The sequence below is a fragment of the Mustela erminea genome, chromosome 20 (assembly GCF_009829155.1).
Source record: "Mustela erminea isolate mMusErm1 chromosome 20, mMusErm1.Pri, whole genome shotgun sequence".
NCBI lineage: Eukaryota > Metazoa > Chordata > Mammalia > Carnivora > Mustelidae > Mustela > Mustela erminea.
This window is the reverse complement of record NC_045633.1, coordinates 30,010,516-30,037,492: the sequence shown is the minus strand read 5'-3', so window position 1 is coordinate 30,037,492 and position 26,977 is coordinate 30,010,516. Positions and strand designations below refer to the sequence as shown.

The 26,977-nt window shown below is 41.5% G+C and overlaps 1 protein-coding gene across 1 annotated transcript in view; it reads left to right on the top strand.

The window, feature by feature from the left end:
* The first annotated feature begins 217 nt into the window (after positions 1-217).
* BAIAP2L1 (BAR/IMD domain containing adaptor protein 2 like 1) overlaps positions 218-26,977 on the top strand; it is a 90,175-nt gene continuing 63,415 nt past the window's right edge. The window contains exons 1-2 of the mRNA XM_032328568.1: positions 218-552; positions 25,694-25,769. Coding sequence (XP_032184459.1) covers positions 502-552; positions 25,694-25,769 — 127 coding nt within the window. The 5' untranslated portion in view covers positions 218-501. The remainder of the gene's footprint in view (positions 553-25,693; positions 25,770-26,977) is intronic.

Here is a 26,977-nt window from a genome sequence, read left to right as displayed (position 1 = left end):
ACGTTCCGACGCCTCCCGGGATCCGGGTCGCAGCGTCACCGGGAGCTCTCTGACGGCAGCAAGAGGGCAAGAGGTGGCCGGCGGGCCTGGGGCGCCTCAGGTGGGGACGCCCCGCCTACTGGGCCCCCCTGGCCTCCTCCCGTCCGCCCCGGCCCCGCCCACTCGGCCGCCTCAGGTGGGGCCGCCCCGCCCTCCCGGCCCCGCCCACCCCGCGCGCCTCAGGTGGGGCGGCCCCGCCCGCGCAGCCAGCCCGGCTCGCCCAGCGGCGTCAGGCCGCGTCTCCTCAGTTCCTCGCGGGCGGTGGCTGCGGCCGCGGCGGCGCTACAAGTTTTGACATTTTGGCGGCGGAGGAGCGCCCCGGCGTTTCGGAGCCGACGGCTGTGACAGCCGCCGACCCTCGAGGGCCCTTCCGCCGCGCCCCGGCGCTCCCGCAGCCCAGAGTCGGGCGGCCACGAGGCCCGGCCGCGTCTTCCCGCGTTCGCCGGCCGGGCGGCTGCAGCCATGTCGCGGGGGCCGGAGGAAGTGAACCGGCTCACGGAGAGCACCTACCGGGTGAGCGAGCCCAGCCCGGCCCGGGACCTCGGCGGGTTGGAGGGCGGGAGGCCCCGGGGGCCGGGCGCGGGGCGCGGCCGGGGGTGCGGGGCGGCCCGAGACCCGTGGAGGACCGGGGGTCGGAGTTCGGGGCCGCGGGAAGCGGGGAGGCCGCGGCGCGGCTCGCGGTCGTCGCCGGGGGAGGGTCGACGCGAGGAGCGGACTTTTCGCGGGAACAGCCTCCCCGCCCCCTCCCGGCGCTCGGGCCGCCCTGCTGCCTACCGGTTTCACGGCGCTACGTGTCGGGAGGGGGTCGGAGAAGGGGGGGAGGGGGTGGGCCTGTCCTCTCCCTGGGGGCCGCGTCCTCCGGCCGGCTGCCCTCGGAGTCCGAGACGCGCCGGCGTGGCCGCGGCGCCCGAGGAGCAGCGCCTCGTTCCTGCGGGCGGGGACGGGGCGAGCGCCGTGCAGGGCTCGGGCCGCGCCAGGGGCGCCTCTGGGGGGCGCCGCGGGCTCCCGGCGTCGGCTGCCGCCCTCCCGGACCCTGGCGCGCGCGGCGCTCGGAGCCCCTCGGCCTGGACACCCCCGGCTGCCCCGCCAGGTTGCGATCAAGTGGACCTAACCTACAGGAGAGCGTTGACGGTCACTCGCTCTCTTAAGGCGCTTCTCCAGCAACAGACACAGATTTAGGATTAGTGGCCAGTTTAGGAAGTTTAAGTACTCATAAATGAATTCCAGTTGAAATAAGATACGTGCTTAATCATCATGGGCTCTTGATAGGCGACAAAACAACTTTTGTTTTAATTCGGCTTGGGCTCATTGAACACAAGCTCTCCAAATTCATTTGTAGCCATTTTTAAGGCCAACAGTTTGGTCACCTTTATAGATTATTATTATTTTTTTAAACCCTAAAATTGGGTTTCTAGATGCGCAAAGTCTGAGGGAATACCTGAAATCAGAGGGGTTTATTGACTGTTGTAGGATAAGAATAAGGAAGAGCATGAAAATATATTCATAATCTATCCTTCGGGTTCAAAACAATTGATTCCCTTCATCTGGATACACGCATAGGTAACGTGAATTACACTTTTTGGCTAGATACGGTGGACACGGTTGACACAGCGTTTTTGGTCTCGGTAAGGAACTGTGTTGTCTTAATAGAGAGCAATTTTTAGAAATCCCGGAAATGGTTGATTGTTAAAAGTTTTACATTTGTATTGAGCTTGTTAATATTTCCATAATCCTGAAGGTAGTGTGGCAGGCAGTGTGAGGTGTTGACAGTGTGTAAAATAAGACACTCTTAGATTTGGGGAGTTGGAGCTACTTTGATGACTGTCAGTTAAGGGAAAACCGTATCCAAGCGAGGAATGCAGATCGTTCTCGATTTCAGGCAGTCTTAAGTATCTAGTGGGGCAGAAAAACGTGAACACCTAAATTACCTCCAAGGAGACAGGCACAGGTATCTTTCCAATCTGGGATGATAGATCAGTTTGAGACAAGCAATCAGATGCTCTGAAGTAACTCTTTTTCTCCCACTTCTTCATTTTACTTTTAGCAATGACTCAGTGGAGGGGCTGTCCTCCAGTGAATTATAGTGCCACAAGTGCCACCTCCAAAGAACTAGGGCAGGATGCAAAAGTGTAGCTTTCACAGTTTGGGTATACATATTTATAGACATTAGGCAGTGTAAATCCTTTTCTTACTTTGCAAAGTTGAAGTGAACGTCAGAAACTAGTTACTGACTGCTTTCCATTCCCAGGTGTCTTAAAACCTATTAAAAGCTCGCAAGTGTCGATTGTGACTTTAATCACCATTTTTTCTTTAATGTTTTGGGATTGTGTTTTTTATGTTGAATGGTGGTAAAAGAATTTACAGCTCCAGACAGCAAGTTTATGTATAGTCTATGAAGCGAATACTGCTGGCTCATGCTTTGGCTATGATGGAGATGCGTATTGAAATTTCACATTCACAAGTCTGATTGAAAGCCTGAAAACCTTCACCACCTCCTCATTGAGTTCTTCCCTACCCCACCCTCTGACAACCAAAGCTGAAAACAATTTAAGCTTAATATGGTAAAAAAAGGAAAAAAAACCTCACAGTGTGATGACTAGTTTTTATTTAATTTGTTTATTCATTTTATTTTGAGAGAGGGAGGGAGGGAGGAGGGCAGAGAGGGAGAGAGAATCTCAAGCAGGCTCCACACCCAGCAAGGAGCCGGGATGAGGGGCTCCATCTCATGACCCTGAGATCATGACCTAAGCATAAATCAATTTTTTTTTTTAAGAGATTTCCTTTATATTACCTAATAACCTACAGTGTTTTATTAATGGAAACATAACCTAACCAGATGCATTGACAATAGCACCTGGAACTGAGATTTAATGACTTGCTAGTATGGATTTTAGATTTTTTTTTTAAATACTCAAATTTCTCCAACTTTGAAATAAAAGAATAAATTCTCTGGAAGAAGTGAGGGATTATAAACTAGTGTAATTCTCTGTAATGCAGTATCAAATATCTTTCAGTATTTATTTACACATTTGCTCAGTTCTCTAAAATGTGTCCTTAGACAAATGATTAGTGGAGACCCATGCTGAATCCCAGGAGGATGTGTGTTTTATGGCTTCACAAACAAATGGTATGATAATAACCCCAAAAAAGTCAAGTTATGTTACCGTTGCTAATTAGAGTTCAGTCAAAGATCCCTCCCCGTCTCTACATAGTATGCCCCTAATTTGCCCTTAGTGCTTGCTTGTGATTTTGCATGGTTTTCTGATGAGTACATGCTTTTAGTGGTGCGAGGAAGAGGTAAATTTAAAAAAAAAAAAAATCCATACGTAAGAGTAACCACACCTTCCTAGAAGTTAGAACTGATAAAGTCTTAGGAAGCTGAGGAGGAATGGGTATGATGTCATCCATCCTGTACCTACCTTACCCTTGCTAAATAAGCATCAATGAAGGGGGAGAAAGTCTCTTAAAAAGGAGGGGGAAAGGGGCAGGTAGGCCTTTGTTTAAATGTCACCTGCTCAAACAATTCTTTAAAATTGTTTAAAATTGCCATCCATCTCCCAATCCCACTGACTTTACCTTTCCCACATAGTGCTTAGTATCTTAAGATACTCTGTACAACAGACTCGTTTTTCTTTCATCCCTCTCCAACTAGAATTCAAGTGCCCAGAGGAGAGGAGCTTGCTTGGCTTTGTTACATTCTGAATGGTTACTGACAGGTAGTAGGTGCGTGAGTTTGTTGATTATATGAACATTTATTTATTTAGTGAATACCTGTGCTAGGCTCCCCCACGTCCCTTGACACTTTCCATAGAGCATTTGTTTCAATCTAAGTATACATCATCCCTCGAGGTGGATGTGGATTTTGTTTACTGTTGAGAAACCCACACCCAAAAGTCTAGAGAGAGCAGCGTCCACATGCCATTTTCCCTGCCAGCCTCCATTCATCTCCTTTTTGTATAGTAGTTTAGTTTCTAGCAGTCAAAAAATGCACAAATCAAATGCCTTTTCGTATTTGGTGATCTAAGATACCACCAGAATTTTCTGCCATTTTGTTCATCATCTTTTTTTGAACAAAAATTTGTTTAATAAAAAAATGAGGTACTTTTGTTCTTTTATCGAGTCAAACCTCTCGTCATGTGTACTAGGTTTTGTTTGTTTGTTTTTATTTTCTGAACTTGGGTTTAATTGGGGATATGGAAGTAAAAGTCCCTGCCTAGATGGCTTCCAGTGCAGATTATGGTATACAGGTCTAGCTTGTGAAGGTTTCATTCGCCTTGTGTGTTTATTGCTGTAGCTGTATACACTATTTGATATCATGATCTGTTCCCATATACTACTACTTTCTTCAGGTTTGCTGAAGATAAAATGGGATGTGCAGAAGCCCAGACAGCTTGCTCTTGGCTCCATGATGACTATACAAAGGGACAGTAAGAATCAGGTGCCAGGTAGCAACAGAAAGAGTTGCCAGGTATCAAATATTAAACTGAACAGCCCAGTATTGTAGCCTTTTGTCTGGTAAAATGAAAATACAAAGACAAACAATGGTTGTCTTTTTCTGTCATAACATTTTTTTCCTGATTGGAAAGAGATTTTAGAACTGTGATACCATTATTGCTATGTAAGACAGAGCAGTGTCCTTTATTATGAAACTTGGGCAGCTGGGACCACTTGGCCAGGAGGCACCATTCACAAGTTTCAGGTTGCTTTTGAGTTTACATTTGTGACATTATTCCAGTATTGGGCATTAATTCTTGCCTAGCACTTCTGTTTTAACGAGCCACAAGCAGACCTGCAGGGGAAACCTAACGTGCATGGAATTTCAACAAATTGGACTTTTGTTTTTATCAGCATTCCACACAGTTCTTTATTCTGCACTTCAAAAGTAAAAATTATTATAAAAGCTACACAAACATTAATTGAACTTACCTGTTGACATTTGCAAATGTATTTCTTAAACGTTTTAAGAAACATTTAATATATCTATAATATATATAAATAATATATATAATAAATATAAATAATATATATATAATAAATATATTGAAAGGTGTGCTTTGGTGTATATAGCTCACAAAATCATCAAAAAACTGAACATGTGTGTATAATGAACACACATATCAAGATGTAGACTATGACCAGCCTCCCTGAAGTCCCTTTTGTGCCCCCCTTCCAGTCACGTGTTACCTCCAAGATAACCACTGGCCTCCACTTCTAAGCACTGATTAGTTTGGCCCATTTCATCTCCCATCTTTCACCCAGTGTGTTTGTAAGATACACCCCTGTCAGAGTAATTGTAACTCCTTTTTACTATTGTGTAGTAAGTAGTGCACTGTGCAATTACATCATGATTTATCTATTCTCTTGAGGGACTTCTCGATTGTTTTCAGACTACTCCAGGATACTGTGATTAGTGTGGCTATGAACATTCTAGTCCATGTCTGGTGGGCATAGGCCCTCATTTCTCTTGGGTATAGACTTGGAAGTGGAATTGCTGGGTTATAAAGTATTTGAGTAAATACTTTTCTGCTTTGGCAGAAACTGCCCAGCAGTTTTCTAAAGTGGTTGTACCAGAGTTCAGTAGCTTGTTTTTGGCAACAGTTGATGTTCTCTTTCCTTTTAATTTTAGCCACCCTGGTGTATATATGCAAATAAAATTTTAAAATTCAAAACAAAACTGTTTTCCCCAGGTTTGGTTCAATGTCCGCAACCACAGCAGAAGCCCAACTCCCTAGGGGATACTTCCTGTCAGAAAGTAGAGCCTAGGACCTAGGGAACATGGGTCTGAGAGAGGCCATACAGCTGTGGTACTCAGTAGAGTAAAACATAAATTTAAGTTTAATAGACTCTAAAACTGTCATAGTTGCACACATCAAAAGGTTTTATTGCATAAGAGGTTTTGAGGGCATAGATGAGCCATGCTTTAACAAACTGGAATGCTGGGGGAGGGGGTGCAGAGTTATGGTTAATTGAATTTTCTTGTTCCTTTGAGTATTAAAGTACCTTTCCTTTCCTTTTTGCGTGACTTTTCTAGAAAATGTACCTGCTTTATGTTATAGGCACAATTGACTAATTTTTAAAAAAGAATTTCAGTGATTTACAATTAAATTAAGAAGTTTCAAGACTACAACTTTGTGAAGGAAACGACAGTTTTAATTTGGGTCTTTTCCCCCTCTTAGATTGTACATGCTTGAGAACAAATCCCCCAAATCCTACTTCCTAGCATTTACCACTTTCATATTTTGTTCTTTATGTGCGTGTGTGTGTTGGTTTTAATCTCAGAGGATTTTTAAAACTGAATTTTTCTGATACTAGAAAATTTCCAAAATTTCTGTGACTATTCACAGGGAAAGTAAAAGTCCCCTGAATCTCACAACCCAGAGAGAATACTGTTAATTAAACTCTTACTGTCACACTTCCGGACAGTTTTTAGTCCATCTCTGTGTCAGTCAGTATCCTGTGTCTCATCAGCTTGCTGACTCCGCAGTACTCTGTTCTCTATCAACAATTTATTGATCCAGTCCCCTTTTACTGGACATAAGATCGTTGCCAGCACTTTGCTATTAAAGCACTGTAGCAAATATCATTGTAGGTAAAGCTTTGCACAAATCTGGGATGTTTTCCTTAGGCTCAATGCCCAGAAGGGAGTTGTGGGTCAAAGGGTAGGTACAATTTAAAGCATATTTGCTACACGTTGCAAAATGCCCTCCGGAAAACATGCCCGAAGTTATGCTTAATCTGATTTTGTGAGAATGCACCTTTCCTGGACCCCAACTAAGTAGGTCTTTTAAAGCCACTTCCTTTTGTATAATCTACGTAGGCTTTTTGGTTTTGTTTTGGTTTGTTTTTTTTTGTAAAACACGAATAAGCTATACTGTTTATAGCTTATGGACATTGATTAGGACAATACCTGAGATTTCATATCTTCTGCTGTTGGGTATAACTTCCCCCATAAACTTTGTACATAGAGATGTGTGCAGAATAATTACACCCCTGTGGCTCTTCAAGCCTGTGTACTTTTGTTCTTTCTTTCCTCAGCCTTGATTTTAAACTCCTATTTCTGTTTTCCAGACCTTGAGTCTGTCTTTTTGGTTGATTATTATTTTAGGGACTGTGTTCTGGTTTTAACAGCTGTCTCAAGTCCCTATGGTTACAGGGGAGACTTGTGTAAATGAGATAAAAAGTTGCTGGTTCCTTTCTTATTCAAAAATAAACGAAAAATATTACTGGAAGGTATTCCCAATCCAGGGAGCAAAACAAATGAGTCCCCCTCAGAGATCTAACTGATGGCTCACAGACTCTTGAAGCTACCTGTGCTTTAAGGAGAGCAGCCTGGGCAGTAAAGATGGCCTCGGGTTTGTTGCTTAAACTTTTTATTTGGTGCTTTGGAGGTTGAAAAGTCCCTAAACAATAGCAATTTCTTCACTAAAAGTACCAAAGTATAGCAGTGGTTAAACTATAGGGCAGGGGAGGGAGACTTTTACTTGTCACTTTTACTCCACCTTCTAGAGTATTTATACTCTCTTTGTGTGAATGGATTACTTTTATAATTTTAAGGTTTAAAAAGGCAGAAATTTACCCACTTTTAATGGGTAAAAAGCTTCAAAAACTAAGCTAAAATGTGCCATTTTCTACCTGTTTTGCAAACTAACCTTTCAAAGATAAGCCTAATTTATTTATTTATTTTTAAAATTATTTATTTGACAGAGAGGGAGATCACAAGTAGGCAAAGAGGCAGGCGGGGGTGGGGGAACCAGGCTCCCCGCTGAGCAGAGAGCATGATCCCCGTCTTGATCCCAGAACCCGGAGATCATGACCTGAGCCGAAGCAGAGGCTTAACCCACTGAGCCACCCAGGTGCCCCTCAAAGATAAGCCTAATTTAAAGTCTTGCTGTTTTTCTCTTAATTACTACTTATGGGAATGCATTTTTAACGTTTACTAACCTGAGACTATGAATGCAACAGAAAAGGATGCAACAAAGCTGAGAAACCCAAATTCCGGTCCTTAAACAGTTATCACTTAAGAGTCTTGTTCCTGATGTTGCAAGAAGCTGATCCCTTTAGGTGCAGCTGTATTCTTGAAAGGTATAAAGGCATTAATAACAATGACAAGAAAAGGTACAGAAGTGGTAATAATAACCTCTCAGAAATAAGGCTAAAAGTTCAGATGATTAGAACACATTGTGTAGAATAATAATGGAGAGGTTTGGAATTGGGGGTCAGAACAGATCTCAGGTGAAGCATTTTTGTATGAACTTAATGTCATTTTCCTCCATTTGACCTTGTCTTCAATTTTCTCATCTCTAAATAAGGACTATAGTAGTACCTACAGCTGGTTATTGTGAAGATTGAATGTTGTAATACATGAAAGCTCTTAGAACAGTGTGTTAGCAGTAGTAGCCTGTGTTTACTGGAGTGTAGCCACTAAGAAAGCATTGATTTTCATCTATTTTGTTTACTGCTTATCCCCAGTATCCAGTAGAGTGACTGACATAGAGGCAGAGTTGAGTAAATATTTGATAAAAGAATAGCATTGAAATCATTGGCATGACTTTTTCTGTCAATGAACTATACCCTTCTTGAGGGTTTTTTGGTTGTTTGTTTCTGTTTTTGTTTTTGTTTTTAATCCCTCACTGTGCACAGTTGTAGTCAGAAAAATTTCTTGAATAGATACTGAAGATCTATGGTTATCACACAGTTGTAGCTAAAATCCTCACCTTGGTGGCCAGGGGGACTGAGCTAGCACTGGTAATAATGACTGTGATGTTTTGAGCATCTGTTATGGATGTGTCAAGCTTGCTATCCACATTCATTCTCCAGCTGTTTGTTTTTTTTTGTTTTTTTTTTTTTTTTAATGCACCACAGTTGTGCCAAGCACTGTGGTTACCACTGGGAACCACATTGGAGAAGGGGAAAAACAAACAAACAAACAAAAAACCAGCCTGTGCTTTTCTAGAGTTTATAGCTTATGACAGGACAAAAATGCCAAGGTTTTAGTCTATCCAGTCTTTCCCCTCTACCTTGGCTTGCCTGTATCAATTATGTTTCCTTGCTCCCCTCCCCACCTTCTTTCCCAGAGGGGTCCTGCCTTTACCAATTCAGTTCTTTGAACTTTGTTTTGTCTCACTGTTGGGAGAAAGGAAAAAATAAATGTACGTGCAGGTTAAGTTCAAGAGGTTTTAAGGCAAGTTGTAAGATGTCTTTCGAAAATTGGTAAGAGAATTAGATGAGAAACAAAACCAAAAAAAAAATTAGAAGTTTTGATTCTCCTTACTGGTATCTGAGAACTACATGTAATGAAGTATTTTAAATTATTTTAGGTTTCTGAACAATATTTCTCAGATTGCAAGGGCTGCACTGTTTTTGTTTTTGTTGTTTTGTTTTGTTTTTTAAGATTTATTTATTTAGAGAGAGCTAGAGTGGGGGCTGGAGCCTGACGCAGGCTGGATCCCACAACCCTGAGATCATGACCTGAGCAAAAATCAAGAGTTGGATGCTGGATGTTTAACTGCCTGAGCCACCCAGGTGCCCCAGGGTTGCAGTTTTTTGTTTGTTTGTTTTTTAAAATTTATTTGATAGACAGAGATCACAGGTAGGCAGAGAGGCACGCAGAGAGAGAGAGAGAGAGAGAGAGAGGAAGGGAAGTAGGCTCCCTGCCGAGCAGAGAGCCCGATGCGGGGCTCCATCCCAGAACTCTGGGATCATGACCTGAGCGAAGGCAGAGGCTTTAACCCACTGAGCCACCCAGGTGCCCCAGGGTTGCAGTTTTAATGCAAAACAAAATGACCCATCTCACAGGGTCTGGGTGAGGGAAGTTCAACTAGAATGACTCAAGATATGGTATAAGAATAGCATTTGGAAAGAACTGGTGAATTACCAAAAAAATGTCACTTGTATTTGAAATTAGCCATTTACTTTGATCTAGTAAAGTTCCTGTTACCTGTTAAGTACTTTAAGGGCTTTCTAAACAAATGCGACCCAGCACATGAGACATTCCTTCCTGTAAATTCGTTGCTTGCTTTTTATTCCAAGACACACCTTTTAAAAACAATAAGTAGGCAGGTAAGAACACTCAACCAAATAGTCTAGTGTGCTCTATAGCCTTCAAAGTATTTATCTGTTGACAGCTGATTGGAACCCAGCAACTTAACTGCTGTTTCCTTCATAGATACCACATATCTGTGAGAAAGTTAGATATTTCTTTTTTTTTTTTTTTTAAGAATTATTTATTTATTTATTTGACAGAGAGAGAGAGAGAGAGACAGCGAGAGAGGAAACACAAGCAGGAGGAGTGGGAGAGGGAGAAGCAGGCTTCCCGCAGAGCAAGGAGCCGGATGAGCAGGGAGCCGGACGCAGGGCTCCATCCTAGGACCCTGGGATCATGACTTGAACTGAAGGCAGATGTTTAACAACAGAGCCAACCAGGTGCCCCAAAGTTATATATTTCTAAGTGATATTCAAGTAATATTAAAGATGTTTGCATTTCTTATTCCACCATGTCAGTCTGGATTGCCTTGGTACTTTTTTATACCTGTCTCCCTATTAGACCATGCATTTTCAAGGGCCAGAATGCTTTCCTCGCTCATCTTTGTGTTCTGTATGTCCAGCATGAGACTGGGTTCATTATTTACTGTAGGTATGTAATGAAGATTGAACACATACATACATAGTTGTTTCAAAGGCCCAAACGTGAGAAGTACTTTACAGAGTTAGTAGAACGAAACCCAAGTACACATTATCTTCTACTTGCCACCATACCCTTCCTGCCCCCACCACCCATCGGGAAAAATACTGGAAGAGGTCCATTTGCAGATTCTGATTGAGACTTATGTAATAGTCCTCTTGGTACTGTAGCTGTTAGGGAGGATTGTGTTTCCATTCTTCCAAATGGGAGCATGCATCTCTGGGAGCCAAGCAAAAATGGATATGGATTTCATCACAGTTGGAATTTCAAGAAGTGATTTTTACTTCATTCTCCTAGGTACTTCTCCCTCTGAAGTGCAAATCCAAAAGTTTCTTCAGATCTGGGGCAGGGTTCCCAAATCCCTTGTTCAGTTGAGGCCGCTGTGGGCCAAACATGGTTACAGTATTTGATAGCTTGCTAATTGCCAAGGCTAGGAATGCCTGCTTTCAGCCCCAAAAGCTTTCTTCGCACTGCCAAGAAATATATAACTCTATGGAGTTTTATATACATATCGCCTGTTGGACTTTGGACCCAGTATAATTGTCTGCACTTAAACTAGAAGGAAAAGTGGTTTCAAATAATTCTACAGACAAATGTAAAACTTTTATCTATTATTTAAAATAGAATGAAACTTTGTAGTGTTGAGCAGGATTCAGGCCATTACTTTTTCTTCAAGTTACTTTATCAAGGATGGTCATGAACTCAGATTGCCTGTAACATAGTTCTCCCTCCGCAATTAAAACAAAACAATTCAGGGACGCCTGGGTGGCTCAGTTAGTTAAGCTGCTGCCTTCAGCTCAGGTCATGATCCCAGCGACCTGGGATCGAGTCCCACATCGGGCTCCTTGCTCTGTGGGGAGCCTGCTTCTCCCTCTGCCTCTGCTGCCACTCTGCCTGCCTGTGCGCTCTCACTCTCTCTCTCTCTCTCTCTCTCTGGCAAATAAATAAAATCTTCAAAAAAACAAAAAAAATTAAAAAAAAAAAGACAAAAACCAATTGAGTGCCTAGATTCTTATACTAGTTTACTGGGTGGGATAGCTTTGGGACTTAATATTTTTGAGAGACTTGATTATTTCATGCAAAAGTTTTGAATAGTCAATAAGAGCACATGTCTTACTTTATCCCGCCAGTGTGGGATCTTTTTGTTTTGCTTAACTTTGCTTTTTCTTCAGAAAAATCTTGCTGCCTTAGTGAGTAGGGAATAGAGAAAGTGGAGTTTATCAAAGAAATCTGAAATAAAAGGCCCTGGAGATGTTATTGTTTCCAGTAGTGTGTTCTAAGAGGTAGCAATACATAGTTTTCTGGATGATCATACTGGTTCTTGTTATGCCCCAATAATGGGCCCGTGATTAAAGGAGCGAGATTGCTACAAAGCGAAGGTCCAGCAAAGCTTTATTTCGCGCCAAGCATCAAGAATCTAACCGAACGTTCGGGGACGCAACTCTTACAAGAGAGGGTGACCCTTCCCTGTTTCACAGACAAGCTTTTAAGGGTAAAGGCCATGCGGTTGGGCCTGGCCACGCATAGGTGGCCAATGAGATTGTAACACACCCAGGAAAATCCACAGTGATGCTAGGTGACCAGCTGAGTTACAATTTACCCTAGTAGACATTTGAACCAGCCTATTACACCTTGATTGGGATTGGCGCCCAAAGGGCGGGGCCCATACTCCTTGGTAACCAGGGAGACAGTATGCATACCCCCACTGATCGGATGCCTCCACCTGGCCTGACCCACCTTTGTATCTGGGCTTTGTTACCTGAAGCTGGTTTCCGGGACTTGTCTCCAAGTAAATCCCCTGGGGGAAGGGGAGCTGGGACAGTTTCTAAATAGGTCCTTACAGTTCTCTTCTCTCGGTTGGTTCTTAAGGAGCTCATAATCTAATAGGTTTTTTCAGAACACTCGGAGAATATTCTTTCAGAAGCTAAGCCCAAAGAGCTAGCCCTATGCTTTGCTGGTCACTAGCCCAGTGCTCAGATCATGTCTCAAGGGATGGAGCCATGTAACTCTGAGGGTATCCTGGCTTCATTTCTGGCATGCCCTTTGCACTCTGAAGGACCACTTTTGCAGAAATAATTACTTACAAACCAAAGCTTGGATATGGAGGAAGGGAAGAAAGAAAAAGAAGAATGCAGGCAAAACAACTTAGGTCATAGAGAGAAACTTTCATGGTGAATTTTCTCTGTGGGCTAAAGATTTCCTATGAAACTACCCTTATAGAAGAACCCAGAAATGACTCTTTTTTTTTTTTTTCTTTTGCTTGGAGAAACATTTGCCCAACTCCTTCCCCAGTCATGGCTGGAAAGACAGCTGCTAATCCAGCAAGGAGATTATTCTCAAAATAGCTGGGTTATCTTTTTCTACTAATGGATCTAATTGAGTATTACTCTAGAAGGGGAAGGTCCTGCTAACAGCTACATGGGAAAATGCTTGCAGACCAGTAGCACTTTTCTGGATGGTGCTGGACACATGTTCACACAGTGCATGTCCTGCATCTCCATACACCTGGCTCTCCTTGGGCAGGCTAGTTAGAAACAACCAGGGAATGAACAAGGACACAAAGTTTGCAGCATTCCGTAGCATTAAGGGTTTAAAGCCTGAGCCCCTTAGCAGCCTGGAAGGTTAGGAAAAGTCAAGGGCTTTTGTTATTGCTGTTTTTTTTTTCCTTTAAAAAAAAACAAACACAGCTTAATTGAGGTGTAATTCATTAAAAAAAATTCACTCCCTTTAAGTGTACAATTCAGTGATTTGTTTCAGTAAATTTACAGAATAGTGTAACCACCACAATCCAATTTTATCACATTTTCATCATGCCAGAAAGGTCCTTTGTGACCGTTGCTGTCGTTCCTCATTCTCATTCTGAGCCCCAGGCAACCTCTGATATATTTTTGGTCTCTTTAGTTTGTCTTACTAGGTATTTCATATAAATTGAATCATATAATTGTTAGGTCCTCCAATAATGGGTCCTTGATTAAAGGAGCGAGACTGATAGAAAGTGAAGGTCAAGCAAAGCTTTATTTCGTGCCAAGCATCAAGAATCAGACCAACTTTCGGAGCTGCGCCTCTCACAGAGAGGGTGACCTTTCTCTGCTTCACAGACTAGCTTTTAAGGGCAAAGGCCATGTGGTTGGGCCTGACCATGCACAGGTGGCCAGTGAAATTTTAACACACAGAGAAAGCTGCATAGTCATGTTAGGTCATGCATAAGTGACCAATTGAATTACAATTTACCCTAGTAGATATTTGAATTAGCCTATCACCTTGGTCAGAATTGGCGCCCAAAAGGTTCCCAAAGGGTGGGGCCCATACTCTTTGGTAACTAGGGAGACAGTATGCACCCCCCCCCCCCACCCACTGATCAGATGTCTTCACCTGGCCTGACCCACCCTTGTATTTGGGCTTTGTTACCTGGGACTGGTTTCCGGGACTTGTTTTTAAGTAAGTCCCTTGAGGGAAGGGGGACAGGGACAGTTTAAGGGTTAAACAACAAGGTTATTGTTTAGCCTGGATGGAAGTGTTCTGGCTAAAATAAGTCCTTACAATAATATGTGGTCTTGTATGACTTCTTTCACTCAGCATGATCATGTTGTGTATATTGGTACTTTATTCCTTCTTATGGCTGAATAATCATTTATGGATGTACCATGTTCATCTGTTCACTAGTTGGTGGACTTGTTTCTAAGAAGGTGCTTTTTTCCCCCCCAGATTTTATTTTACTTTTTTTTATTTTGGGGGAGGGGAGGAGCAGAGGGAGAGGGATGAGCAGACTTTGCATTGAACACCACGCCTGACGTGGGGCCTGATCCCAGGACCCCGAGATTATGACCTGAGCCATAACCAAGAGCCAGTTGCTTAACTGACTAAGCCACCCAGGTGCCCCTAACAAGGTACTTTTTTTTTAAGACTTTATTTATTGGAGAGAGAGACAGATGATGAGAGAGGACGGGAGCAGGGAGGAGAAGGAGAAACAGGCTACCTGTTTCTGAGCAGGGAGCCTGGTGTGGGACTCGATCCCAGGACTCCAGGATCATGAGCTAAGCCAAAGGCAGTTGCTTAGCCACCTGAGCCACCCACATGCCCAACATGGTACTTTTTTAAGGGTCACATTACTGTGTGATACTTAAAAAGTAATTTAAAAATCAGCTTGGAGAGTGAGACGCCTGGGTGGCTCAGTTGGTTAAGCCACTGCCTTTGGCTCAGGTCTTGATACTAGGGTCCTGGGATTGAGTCCCGCATTGTGCTCCTTGCTCAGTGGGGCGTCTGCTTCTCTGTCTCTGCCTGCTACTCTGCCTCCTTGTGTGCGCGCTCTCTCTCTCTGATAAATAAATATGATCTTTAAAAAAAATCAACTTGGAGAAGCATAGGATTAGGAAGGCAAAATTCACAAGGAAAACCCTGACATTTTCAGATTTTGTAAGTTTGTTATGACTTAGTAGTTACAGGGCAGAGCCTTATAGCTTCTGTGACCCTCTGTTGGAGCTGTTACTTTGAGGTAATGAAGTTGCAAGCGGTGTTATCACCTCATGCCTGATTTTCCTAGCTAATTGGCCCACTGGGTCACTGTCTGTTGAGTGTGTTCAGAGGAGCTGAGGGCACATGGTGCAGCCGATTCATCCGTGAGCACACGTATCTCTTATAGAACAACGACAGCAGTCATCAAGAACGGCTGCTGCTGCTGCTGAGTACATTTTGGGCCTTAAATGATCCAGGCACTGTCCTTGATGCTACAGGTCGTCCTTGGGCTTTTATGTGCAGTTCCTACTGAGGAGGCAATAAACAAATGTGCTGTATCCTGTGAGGTAGTGAACAGCCTTCTGAAGCGAGAGAAGCACAGAGCGGAGGTAGAGAGAAGGGAAGGTGGAGCGGTGTCTCAGAGGTTTGGTGCTGCGGACTGGTGGATGGGTGTCCAGGAAGAGTCTTCAGGCTAAAGGAGAGCAAGTACAAAATTCCTGTGGTGGGAAATGGGTATGGCCTGTTTCGAGAATAGCCCAGAGGCCATCATGCCTCGGAGCACAGTGACCAGAGGCAGGGGACAGAGTGGCCAGAGTCCAGACCTGCTTAATTATGGGAAATTTCCAGGCTTTGTGCCCTACCCTGCTGTTAAGGATAATGCTCTCGGGGCGCCTGGGTGGCTCAGTCGGTGAAGTGGCTGCCTTCGGCTCAGGTCATGATCCCCGGGGTCCTGAGATCGAGCCCTGCATTGGGCTCCTGGCTCATTGGAGGGCCTGCTTCTCCCTCTCTCTCTGCCTGCTGCTCTGCCTACTTGTGCGCATGCGTGCTCTTGCGCGCGCGCCCACGCGCTTGCTCTTTCTCTCTCTCTCTCTCTGTCAAATAAATAAATAAATAAATAAATATTTTAAAAGGGTAATGCTCTTTGATAACCTTAATCTATGACAGACAGTTGAGCCTAAAACCGTTGTAATATACGGGTAAACTACCTTTCATCATTTCTCCTCTCCTACTTAGATATTTCCAGTCATTTATACTTTTTTAATGCTGACAGGGAAGCAGTGAAGGTTATTTTACAAAAGGTACTGTTTTTCATTCATAAGGTAGGAGGAAAGTATGACGAGTGTTGGTGAGAGTGTGGACAAGAGTACTTTCGTACAGTGGCTGTAGGAGCACACATTGTTGCAGACCTTTTCTCCAAAGTATGTGGTGGTGTCTTTTTTTTTTTTTAAGATTTTATTTATTTGAGAGAGATTGAGCAAGTGAGGGAGAGAGTGCAAGCGTGCACGGAAAGGGGGGCAGAGTTAGAGGGAGAAACAGACTTCTCGCTGGGTAGGGAGCCCCATACAGGGCTCGATCCTGGGACTCAAGGATCATGACCTGTGCCAAAGGCAGATGCTTAACCAACTGAATCACCCAGGTGCCCCTGTTTGAAAAATCTGTCATATACCCTTGCTTCAGCAGTTCTTTGTCTAGGTATTTTCTTCATACCTGTGTGTACAAGGAGACGTGTACAATTTCTTGCCACATAGTTGTAACTTGTAAGCCATCTAAATGCCACTCAGAGGAAATAAACAAATTGGTTTACTTGATTGTGAAGGCTGAGAAGTCTGAAATCTGTAGGGCCGGCTGGCCGGCTAGAAACTGATACTGCAGTCCCCAGGCAGAATGTCATCTTCCTCAGGGAAGCCTTAGTTTTATTCTAAAGGCTTTTTGGCTGATTAAATGATGCCTACCCAGATTATTGAGGATAATGCTTAAACTGGTTGTAGATGGTAACCACATCTATAGAATTCCTTCACAGCAACACCTACATTAGTATCTAATTGACTGACTGGGTACTATACCCCTGTCATGCAGACTCCTAAGGCTAGCCATCACAATGGGATACCATACAGAAGTTAAATAGTATAGACTAGTCAATATTTAACAAGGTGGACAGGTCTTGGGAATATAACACTGAATTTAAAAAAAATGTAAGAGTGAAATGTATTATGATACCATTTATTAAAATGCATAAAGGAAACTTGTGTATCATTCCTGACTAAATACTTGTACATATAAAAGTGTAAAATAGTTAGAAAATGAACAGCATTTGTGTGTGTGTGTGTGTGTGTAAAGATTTTATTTATTTGATAGAGAGACGGGCAGAGAGAGGGGGTGGGGGGAGCAGGCTCCCTGCTGAGCAGAGAGCCTGATATGGAGCTCGATCCCAGGACCCTGGGATCATGACCTGAGCCAAAGACAGAGGCTTTAAGCCACTGAGCCACCCAGGCGCCCCAATGAACAGCATTCTTAATTGATGGCCCCCTAGGGAGACTTGACTGGGGTGGTTAAAGCATCCTGTGGTTTGGTAATGTTGTTTTGAAGTGTTCTAATTCCTTGATGCTGAAGGAAATCAATATGGTAGTGTTAACCATTATTCCTAGGAGGAATCTTTTTTATTTTATTTATTTTTTTTAAGAGAAAGAGAAGATACTTGTTTGCTTGGGTAGAATTGGTCATTATTGTGTTGCTGCACGATAGTGTGCTGACTCATAAAAAGTCAGGAGTACTATTACAAGAAGTCATCTAAAAAGAAAATATCGTAGAGACTCCCGTAATTTCTCACACTAGAATAGTGTTCTGTCATACAGGTATTTTCAGTTCACTTTATTGGAACAGTCTAGTTCGAGGAATTGTATTGAGTCCTGAGGGATGAGTGCGAAGGTTAGCAGGAAGGCCGCCCGGGCATGACCTGTGGGATCTGATTCAGCAAGGTTTTTAAATTTAGCATCTCAAAGCTTTGGTGTCTCATCCATAAAATGAAGATAATAATAAACATGTTGTTAGGATCTAATGAGACAGCCCATGTAAAATGCTAGGCACAGAGCCTGAAAAATAGTAGCACTCCATAAATGTCAAATGTATCCCACAGGGAAAAAACAAAAGAATAAATTGTTCTCAAATGAGTAAAAGAAATAATAACACCTTCAATTTCCTTCATACCCCGCACTTTTCTAGAGGTTTTTGTATTCATGGTTTCTCTCATCCTGATGTCACACTTCAAGGTAGAATAGCCAGTATCATTTACTTTCATGTTACAGACAGGAAGTGAGGTATCTGGAGACATCTGTGGAAATGGGAATGTTCATCCGTTTGAAGAGTTGACTAATATTTTAAACTTTTGTCTTGGAATATTAATTATTACAGTCGATTCAGTGTGCACGGATTGTCAAGTGCTTGGAAGAGCACATCAGTGTTCCATAAATACTTATTATCTCATTGTATCTTTATACCCCTCATGAGATCCAAATGATCATTATTTACATTTTATAGAGGAGGAGATTGAGGTTTAGCAAGGTAGTGATGTGATTAGCTCAGGGTTTTTTTCCCTTTTATTCTCCAAAGTTTTTTTCATCGCATGTTCCCCTGGCCCATTACTACTGGGATGGCAGGTTACAAATGATAGATAATACAAATTGATACATACTGCAAGTTGATAGCTAGTAACATAGATGGATAATACAGATTGAAGAAGAACCCAAACACTATTCACATTTGGCTGGTAAGCATTTTTGTGTTTTATGAATTTGAAGCTTGAGTACTTCTGCTGTAACTTAATACTTCAAACCAAACATCTCTGTTGTCTTATTTTCCTTTACTTGGCTTATGCTCCCCATTCAAGATGGGTATGAAAAATAGGACTCTTCTGACCATCTGCTAGCCCATAAGCAGATGCTTTATTTCCAAATTTACTCACTAATATTTTCCCTAAAGGCAGGGGGTATAATCAAATACTGATGATAGTCCAGGAACAGCAGCTTCCAACAACACAAGGAAGTCTTGAAGAAGTAAGATTTTCTACAAACGATGCCTATCTAGAAGTATTCTCAAACAGTTAATCCTTATTAACAGATAATCTTGTCACATGAAATTTAGAATGCGTCCTGATTAATTTAAGCATTTGCTACTGCTGGATTAATTTGTATGAGATTGTATAGAATAAAATAATATGGGAAATTTCAAGGATAAATGTTACCTGAAGCGCATTAAAACTCTTAGAGATTCTTAAATCACTTTTAAAAGCTTATTCCAGTGTAAATATTACCCACATTTTTCAAATGAGAAAAATAAAGCACTGAAGTAGCAAATAATTTGTTCTTGGTCATGTAGAGAATTGGAAAAAGGAATGTAAAGAAACCAGTTCTCAGAAATTTAAAGTCAGCTCAGTTTAACTATCTGGCTAGTCATAATTGTATTAATTTGTGCTTCATAGTCTGTAGTTCCCTAATGGTAAAGGTAATAATTTTTCAAAAATGAAAGAAAAATGTGAATGGTGAGGAAGTTAAAGCCGTCATGAGATCGCATAATTATGTTTAAAATTATAATGTGTTGGTCTACAGGAAGCAGAGGAAAAAAGCGCGAGATAAACGGACCAACTAGAAATCTAGCGGAAAGTGCCTTCTAGGTTCTGAATGGTCTGTTTCTCAACATTTTATTTGGAACATCTAATCGTTAGTTCTCCAGTCCCGCTGATTAAACCTAGAACCAACTCTTCTTCATAGGAGACTCAACACAAGTAGAACAGTGATGTCGCCAGGTGTTTTAGTTTAGACTACCCATATTGCTCTCTGAATGGAAATGAAACCCATTCTGGTTGAAACTGGTTTGGCAAATTAGCCTCCTTGCCAGGCAAGAACAGGTAAAATACATACGAAGCTTTTGCTTTGATTATAACAAAATAGTGTTGTTTCTTGGACCATTAGTATCTTTTATAATTTATTTTGTTTTTGTACTTTGTATCTTAGACCTTTTATTCTTAGTGCCAAATCTACATTAAAATGGATTTGTTTATTATTACTGGTGATTTTCTTTAAATCCTAGGCTATAAAAAAAATTGGGCTCTTAATAAGCCTTAACAGAGCATATGACCTTTGACTCAACAGCTGCCTCCTTTAAAAAAAAAAGGGGGGGGACCCATTCAGTTCACAAAGATAGCCACTGCTACTTATAAAACTTTACAGACCGTGGAATTCAAAGGCAGACTGCTTTTTTGTTCTTGGATTTAAAAATACATGTACTTGAGCTAAAATAACTAGATTAATGGCCAAGAGCCAGGGTAGAGATGGATTTTCCACTGTTCAAAGGAGCCAGAGTTTCCAGGGGAAAAAATTTCCGTAGCTAAAACTAAATAATAAGGAATTGAAGTATATGTTGAACTTTCAAGCTTAAAAACTTGTATTTTTCTCTGAAGCTTATTGTAGTCCCATGTTCTAGTAGTTAACTTTTTTTTTCTCCAGTAGCATCATTGGGATAGTGGATTATGGTTGGTGTTAACTTTGGAAGTTCTCATTAATTCATTGTTTTTCATATTTTAAGATAGGACTTGCATGTAAGCATTTCAAGAATAACATCAAGAAACCAAATTATATTTTCCCCTTATTTGGGTACGCTGAACTAAGAATAATCTTAACACAGATCTAGGGTTATTTTTATGACTGCTTATATGCTAGTAAGGGGGTTAGCTCTGTATCTGTTTCCTTATATTCTTATCCACTGAGACTCAACATCATTAGTATAAGAATTTAAAAATTTTTTTTAAAAGTTTTATCTTTTAATTAAAACTTACGTTCTCAACATCAAGACTTGGTCTTGTAAGATTATTATAAGAATTTTTTAAAAGAGATATTTGAAAAGTAGTTTTATCTTTTTATTAAAAAGTAATTATTTTCTAATGAAGTTACTAGATTTTAGATAATTTTTTTTAAAAGATTTTATTTATTTATTTGATAGAGAGAGATCACAAGTAGGCAGAGAGACAGGCAGAGAGAGAGAGAGAGAGAGAGAGAGAGAGACGAGGAAGCAGGTTCCATGCTGAGCAGAGAGCCCGATGCGTGACTCGATCCCAGGACCCTGAGATCACGACCTGAGCCGAAGGCAGTGGCTTAACCCACTGAGCCACCCAGGCACCCCTGAAGTTACTAGATTTTTAAAAATTACTGAAACTCATACATTGCTGATGGGAATGTAAAATGGCACAAGCACTCAGAGAAATAGTTCAACCGTTTCTTAGAAAGTTGAACCTATAGCTACCATGTGACACAACAGTTGAACTCCTAGATATTTATCCTGGAAATATGAACACTTATGTTCACAGAAAAGCCCGTATGTGATTGTCCATGTCGGGTTTATTTGCAGCTGCAAGAGACTGTAAACAACTGAAATATTCAGTGGGCAAATGTATAAATCGTGATACATTCATGCTATGGAGTACTACCAGCCCAAAAAGGGGATAAACTACTGATAACTCCCAGCAACTTGGATGGCTCTTATGGACATTGTGCTGAGTGAAAAAAGCCAGTCTCAAAGGTCACATTCTGTATGATTCCATTTATATAACATTCTCACAATGACAATTACAGTGATTGAGATCAGTGGTTGCCAGGACTGTTGAGGGTGTGGCTATAGAGGTGTAACATGAGGGAGGTCATTGTGCTAATGGAATATTTCTATAACTGTGATGATGCTTAAATCTGTATATGTGGTAAGATTTCATGGGAACAATGCACCCGCTCCCCCAAATGAGTGATACAAAAACCAGTAAATGCAATAAAGTCTGTAGTTTAGCTAGTAAGTTTTGTACCATTGTGAATATCCTGGTGTTGATACTGTACTCTGTTATATAAGTTACATTTAGAGGAAGCCTACCTGAGAATTCTGTGCAGTTTTTACAACCTCTTGTGAATGTTAAATGATTTCAAAATAAGCTGAAAACAAAAGAGGGAATTGAGAAAAGATGATGGACGTAGCTGCTGTAGCCACAGGTCCCTGTGATCAGGTATTGAGCCTTACCGTCTTACAGAGAGACTGGTAGAGGAGTCATCCTTGGCTTTGGGGCTTTATGGCTGTTGGTCGTGAATGGGGCTCAGACAAGGGGCTCTAAAAACATGGGATGGATGGACTGCCAGTTGAGCAAAGCAGATTGACCATTTTCCCCCCTTTTTCTTCTCAGAATACATTGAATTGACAGCAACGGATCTTGAAAAAGAGATGGGGGGTACCATAAACCCATGGTGTTAAGGCTTGAAGAAGACTTGAAGAAGACTTAGCAGTTGATAAAAGACCTAAGAAGATTTGGGGTGATAGAAAATGGACAGAGGAGTGGTAGCTGCCTTAAGAAAACCTAAAGAATCTGCAGTGGGAGAACTGATGGAGGCTGAGCCATTCATCCCCAGAGGCTGAGGAGCAGTCCCACGGAAGGGGGGGATGGAGGGACACCCAGGGCTAGAGTAGGAGTTACACAGTTTGGTTAAACTGCTAATTTTCCTTTCCTACCCCAACCACCAGTACTACCAGCATCTCCCTCTGCCTGGCAGACTGGAGATTTAAACTTAGGATATGTTGGATCAAAGGAGTTCTCCATGTGGAAACACCAGCAGGAGGAAATAAACCCTGGAGTTGGAGTAGAGAGGAGGGGAGTTCAGTAAAAATCAGTCCAGTAAACTGTGGAATTCTCAATCCACTCCCCTTCGTGATGGGGAAAGCTGATCCGGTGATTGCCTCTTCCCCTACTCTTAACAGAAAATGAGAAACTTCTCTGAAGAGACTCAGTGGACCCTGGTTACTGTCACAGGGCCCGTTTCTCTATAGCTGACTTGTCCAGTCACTCCAAATGAACCTGCTAGTCAACAACCACCCTTTGTTTATACCCACACCCACACCCACACCCACACGCTTCAAGCCACCATTCTAGGGCTTTACTCTTAAATACGAACTGGCGATCAGGTATCACCAGATGTTTGAAAGCCTCCAACATAAAAGACAGATGGATACCAAACAGTGAAAAGAAATAATCAGGAGATAATATGGGAAACTGGAAGATATTACTTTCAGTTTATTCAGATTAGAGACAATATTCACAAAACAAGAACAGGATGCTTTTAAAAAGGAATAACCAGGGGTGCCTGGTTAACTTGGTTGGTTAAGCATCCAATTCTGGGTTTCAGTTCAGGTCATGATCTCATGGGTCGTGGAACTGAGCCCTGCACTGGGCTCCACACTCAGCGGGAGAGTCTGCTTGAACTTTCTTTCCTTCTGACCCTTCCCCTGCTCTTATGCTCACTCACTTCTCAAATAAATCCTGAAGAGAAATGGGCGTGGGGGACGGGAGAATAACTAAAAATTCTGAAAGAGCCCTAGTGGGGACTCTGCTCAAGATTCTGTCTCTCCTCCCTCCGCCCCTGCCTGCTCTTGCATGCACTCCCTGCCTCCCTCCCTCCCTCTCCCCAGAATAAATACATCTTAAAAATAAAATAACATAATAAGAGTTGGTATGTGAAGTTACCTGTCAGAAATGGGGAAATAAAAGTGGAAAATTAGAGAAAAAAGGAAAAGTGATTAGAGAAGAAATCAGGATATGTAAAATATTCATCAGAATTCCAGAAATTAGGGAGAGAGAAGAAACAAAATAGGAACATTTTTCAGACCTAAAGGATGTAATTTTTTTTTATATGGAAGAGGTGAATCAAGTGCCTAATAAAATAAATGAAAAAAATTCCCACACCAAGACAGACCATTATGTAGTATACAGGGCTTCCAAAAATAAGCATCTCCCTACAAAGTTCTATACAGAGGAAGAAGAAATGATGGCTGACTTCTCAATAGCAAAACTGGATGTTAAAAATAGTGGGGCAATATCTTTAAAATTCTAAAAGAGAATCACTTGAGCTCTGTAATACTCTACCCAGCAAAATATCAATCAAATGTCAAGGTAAAGGTACTTTCAGACACATGGGGACTCAAATTTATCTCTTATGCATCATTTCTTAGGTTGCTCTTGGAGAATGATCTCCAGCAAATAGGAATAAATGAAGAGAGAGGAAGGTGTGGAGTCCAGCTAATGAGAGCTCTAACACAGGGGATCGGAAAGGGATATATAAGGGTAACAGCGTGGTAGGGACAGTCAGGCCAGACTGAGCAAGAGGACAGAGTCCTTGGACGAAGTTCTGGGGGAAAATGGAATGGAAGCTTAGCTGACAACTTTGTGCGTTAACTTTGTGCGTTGAGAAATACTGATAGACTTCTGCTAGATGTGATAGAGCATGTGGAAAAATTTAAGGTGTATTCATGGAAAACTAAGCTAGGAGGAGGGGGATGAAATGATTGTTAATCCCAAGAGAAACAATGACTGTACCAAGAAAGGAAACCTAATCCTTAGTACATTCCTTTCATTGTATGACCGATATTTACAAAGTCGTAATAACCCTGACTATCAATTTACCAGGAAATTGCTGTTTAATTATGTAGGAAGGATTGAAGTAGGGGATGTGGGGTGGTGTGGAGAGCTGAGCCCTCATCTACTGTAGTAGAAAGCCAGTGGTTATCATCCAAAATTTGAAAAATCAAGAATATTATCCCAAACTTTGGAAATAAATACAAGAATAGCGGGTTAGTTGAAAGTGCTCTTGGGAGTAAGTTCAGGTTTGAGGGAAGGTTGAGCCTGGGGTTGTTTTTCATGATAAGCCTTTATCACTATTTGATAAAATAAGTTATTATGTTCTCTCTGTACTGATTTATAAAGGAGAACCTTTTTATCCAGGAGAGCATGTATATCAAGTATCTGCCTCTTTGAATGTTGGGTATTTTTCATTTTTTTTTATTGCTTGGTCCTCTACAAACGGTTCACATTTTGAGGGGGTGGGTAAGGAGACTTGAGTAGTGTGCCTGGAATGATTAATACTGTGAAGCTCATTATTCGTAGGTGTAATGTATTTGTAGATACATTCATTTGCCATGTGTTCTAAGTCAAGAAGACAGAGCCCATAAGAATGATCTATTGTGTCTACTTTGATTTAGGATATTTTAAGTTTAGAACAACTGTCTAAATTATTGCCTGTCTCAGTACTTACCATAGTATTCGTCTCGATGTTTATGACTTTATAGTGCTACAGGAATGACACTTTTAGAAATGAAAACCATAACATTTTCACAGCTATGACATCATGAAATCCAGGATAAGGAAACTGTCCCTTCCCATCTACTGTGTGCATAGGACCTATCACTTGGTGGTTACTACATGAGTACTTAATGAATGAACAAGATCTCTTAGAAATTTCTGTTCAATTGATAACCAAGGCATTGCTCATATAATTAAGTTCCAATCATGTGCACCTGTTTTTAACACTAGCCCGACAACCATTAACCTACATAAAACCCAAAGGAAGCATCAGCTTCTGGGTCCATAGTCCCAGTAGGGTATGCTTGTAGGTATGCATGTCTGCTGCTTGCTCTATTTACAATAGGTTCTAGGCAGCCCTTGGGCAATGGAAAACTGCCAGGATTACACATGCCTTGCTGGTGCAAGAACCCTGTTCCATCCGTAAGGAAATATATGCTCTTTATTATTTCGGAATAAACGTTCATGGCTTTGTAGACTGTACTGTCAAGCATACATAGGTATCCCAGGCTATGTAGTGACAGAATCTAAAAATTATTTGATGTACTTTTTGCTTACTTTATTAATTTGTTTGTTTTATTTGTCAGAATGTTATGGAGCAGTTCAATCCTGGGCTACGAAATTTAATAAACCTAGGAAAAAATTATGAAAAAGCTGTTAATGGTAAGTCTCTTTTTTGAATTTATAAATATTGTGCACATATAAAAACCATTCAGATGATATTTTACTTATTTTGAAGTGCTTAATAGCGAAATTTTTAAATATCTTTAAGTTGGTAGAAATTATTTAATTCTATGGAAGTTTACAATGATAGGATATTAGTGTATTTGAAATGAATAAAAGGAAGACGATGGAACAGTCTTTTGACTGTTGTGATACATTTAATGATCAAATCAGGTTATTGACGTAACTCAGTATTTTATATCATTACCGTCAATATGTTTTCCACTTTGCTAAACAAATTCTTTGTGAACTAATAACATATGAAATGTGTACTTAAAATATTTATTAGTATTTTGTAGCAGAGGAATTGTTATCTTTATAAAGAATTTCTTGCCTTTGGGTGTATAACTTTTGATAGTGATACCAGCGCATTTTTATCCTGAATGGAAAAACATCTAAATTAAAGGTTGAACTTAGATTCTCATTTCAAAATGAGTGCTTCCTATAAAATGAATTCAAGCATTTGCTATTGTTTCTCTTTGTGAGCCAGACTTGTTTGCTAGTTTCAGGAGGTTTCATTTGAGAAAGCTGACCTGCATCTACACATGCATTTCCCTACTAGAAGGTGAATGTTATCAATGATCACCTTAAAGACTTGAGATGCTAATAATCACCAAATTCTAACATGGTCAAACCAATTCTCCTTATGTAACAAGCGTCACCCCCAAAATATTCAGACCCCAGTTTCACCCTCTACCCTGGTTCACTAAGACCACCAAGTAACGTGAGTAAATTTAGTTTCCAGCAGTTGTAGATTTGAACACTTCAGATCAGGTTTTGTGTCTTTTATGTATAGCTTGTTTCTCCTGTTCACCATGGCCCACTTTTGGCTGCTCCCTCTTGAAATTTTGAGAATAAACCCCTGACCTTACACACCCTGAGCATAAGCGTGCCCCAGGAAAAGGGGGTATGGTAGCTAGACTTCGGTTGACAGGTGTCCAGTTGTCATAGTCATAGAAAAGTAAAGTGCTTATTTACTATCTTCTGCAGTATCAGTGATTTTTGTAGGTAACCCCTCACCCCTTCAAAGAGCAGGACGGAGGCTTGTTTTAGAATTCTTGCACAGCTGACTCTCCCTTGATGACTGCTTAGTCACAAGGCCACAAAGTCGTTGCCTTAGATGCCCGTGTGAAGGAAATCACCATGAC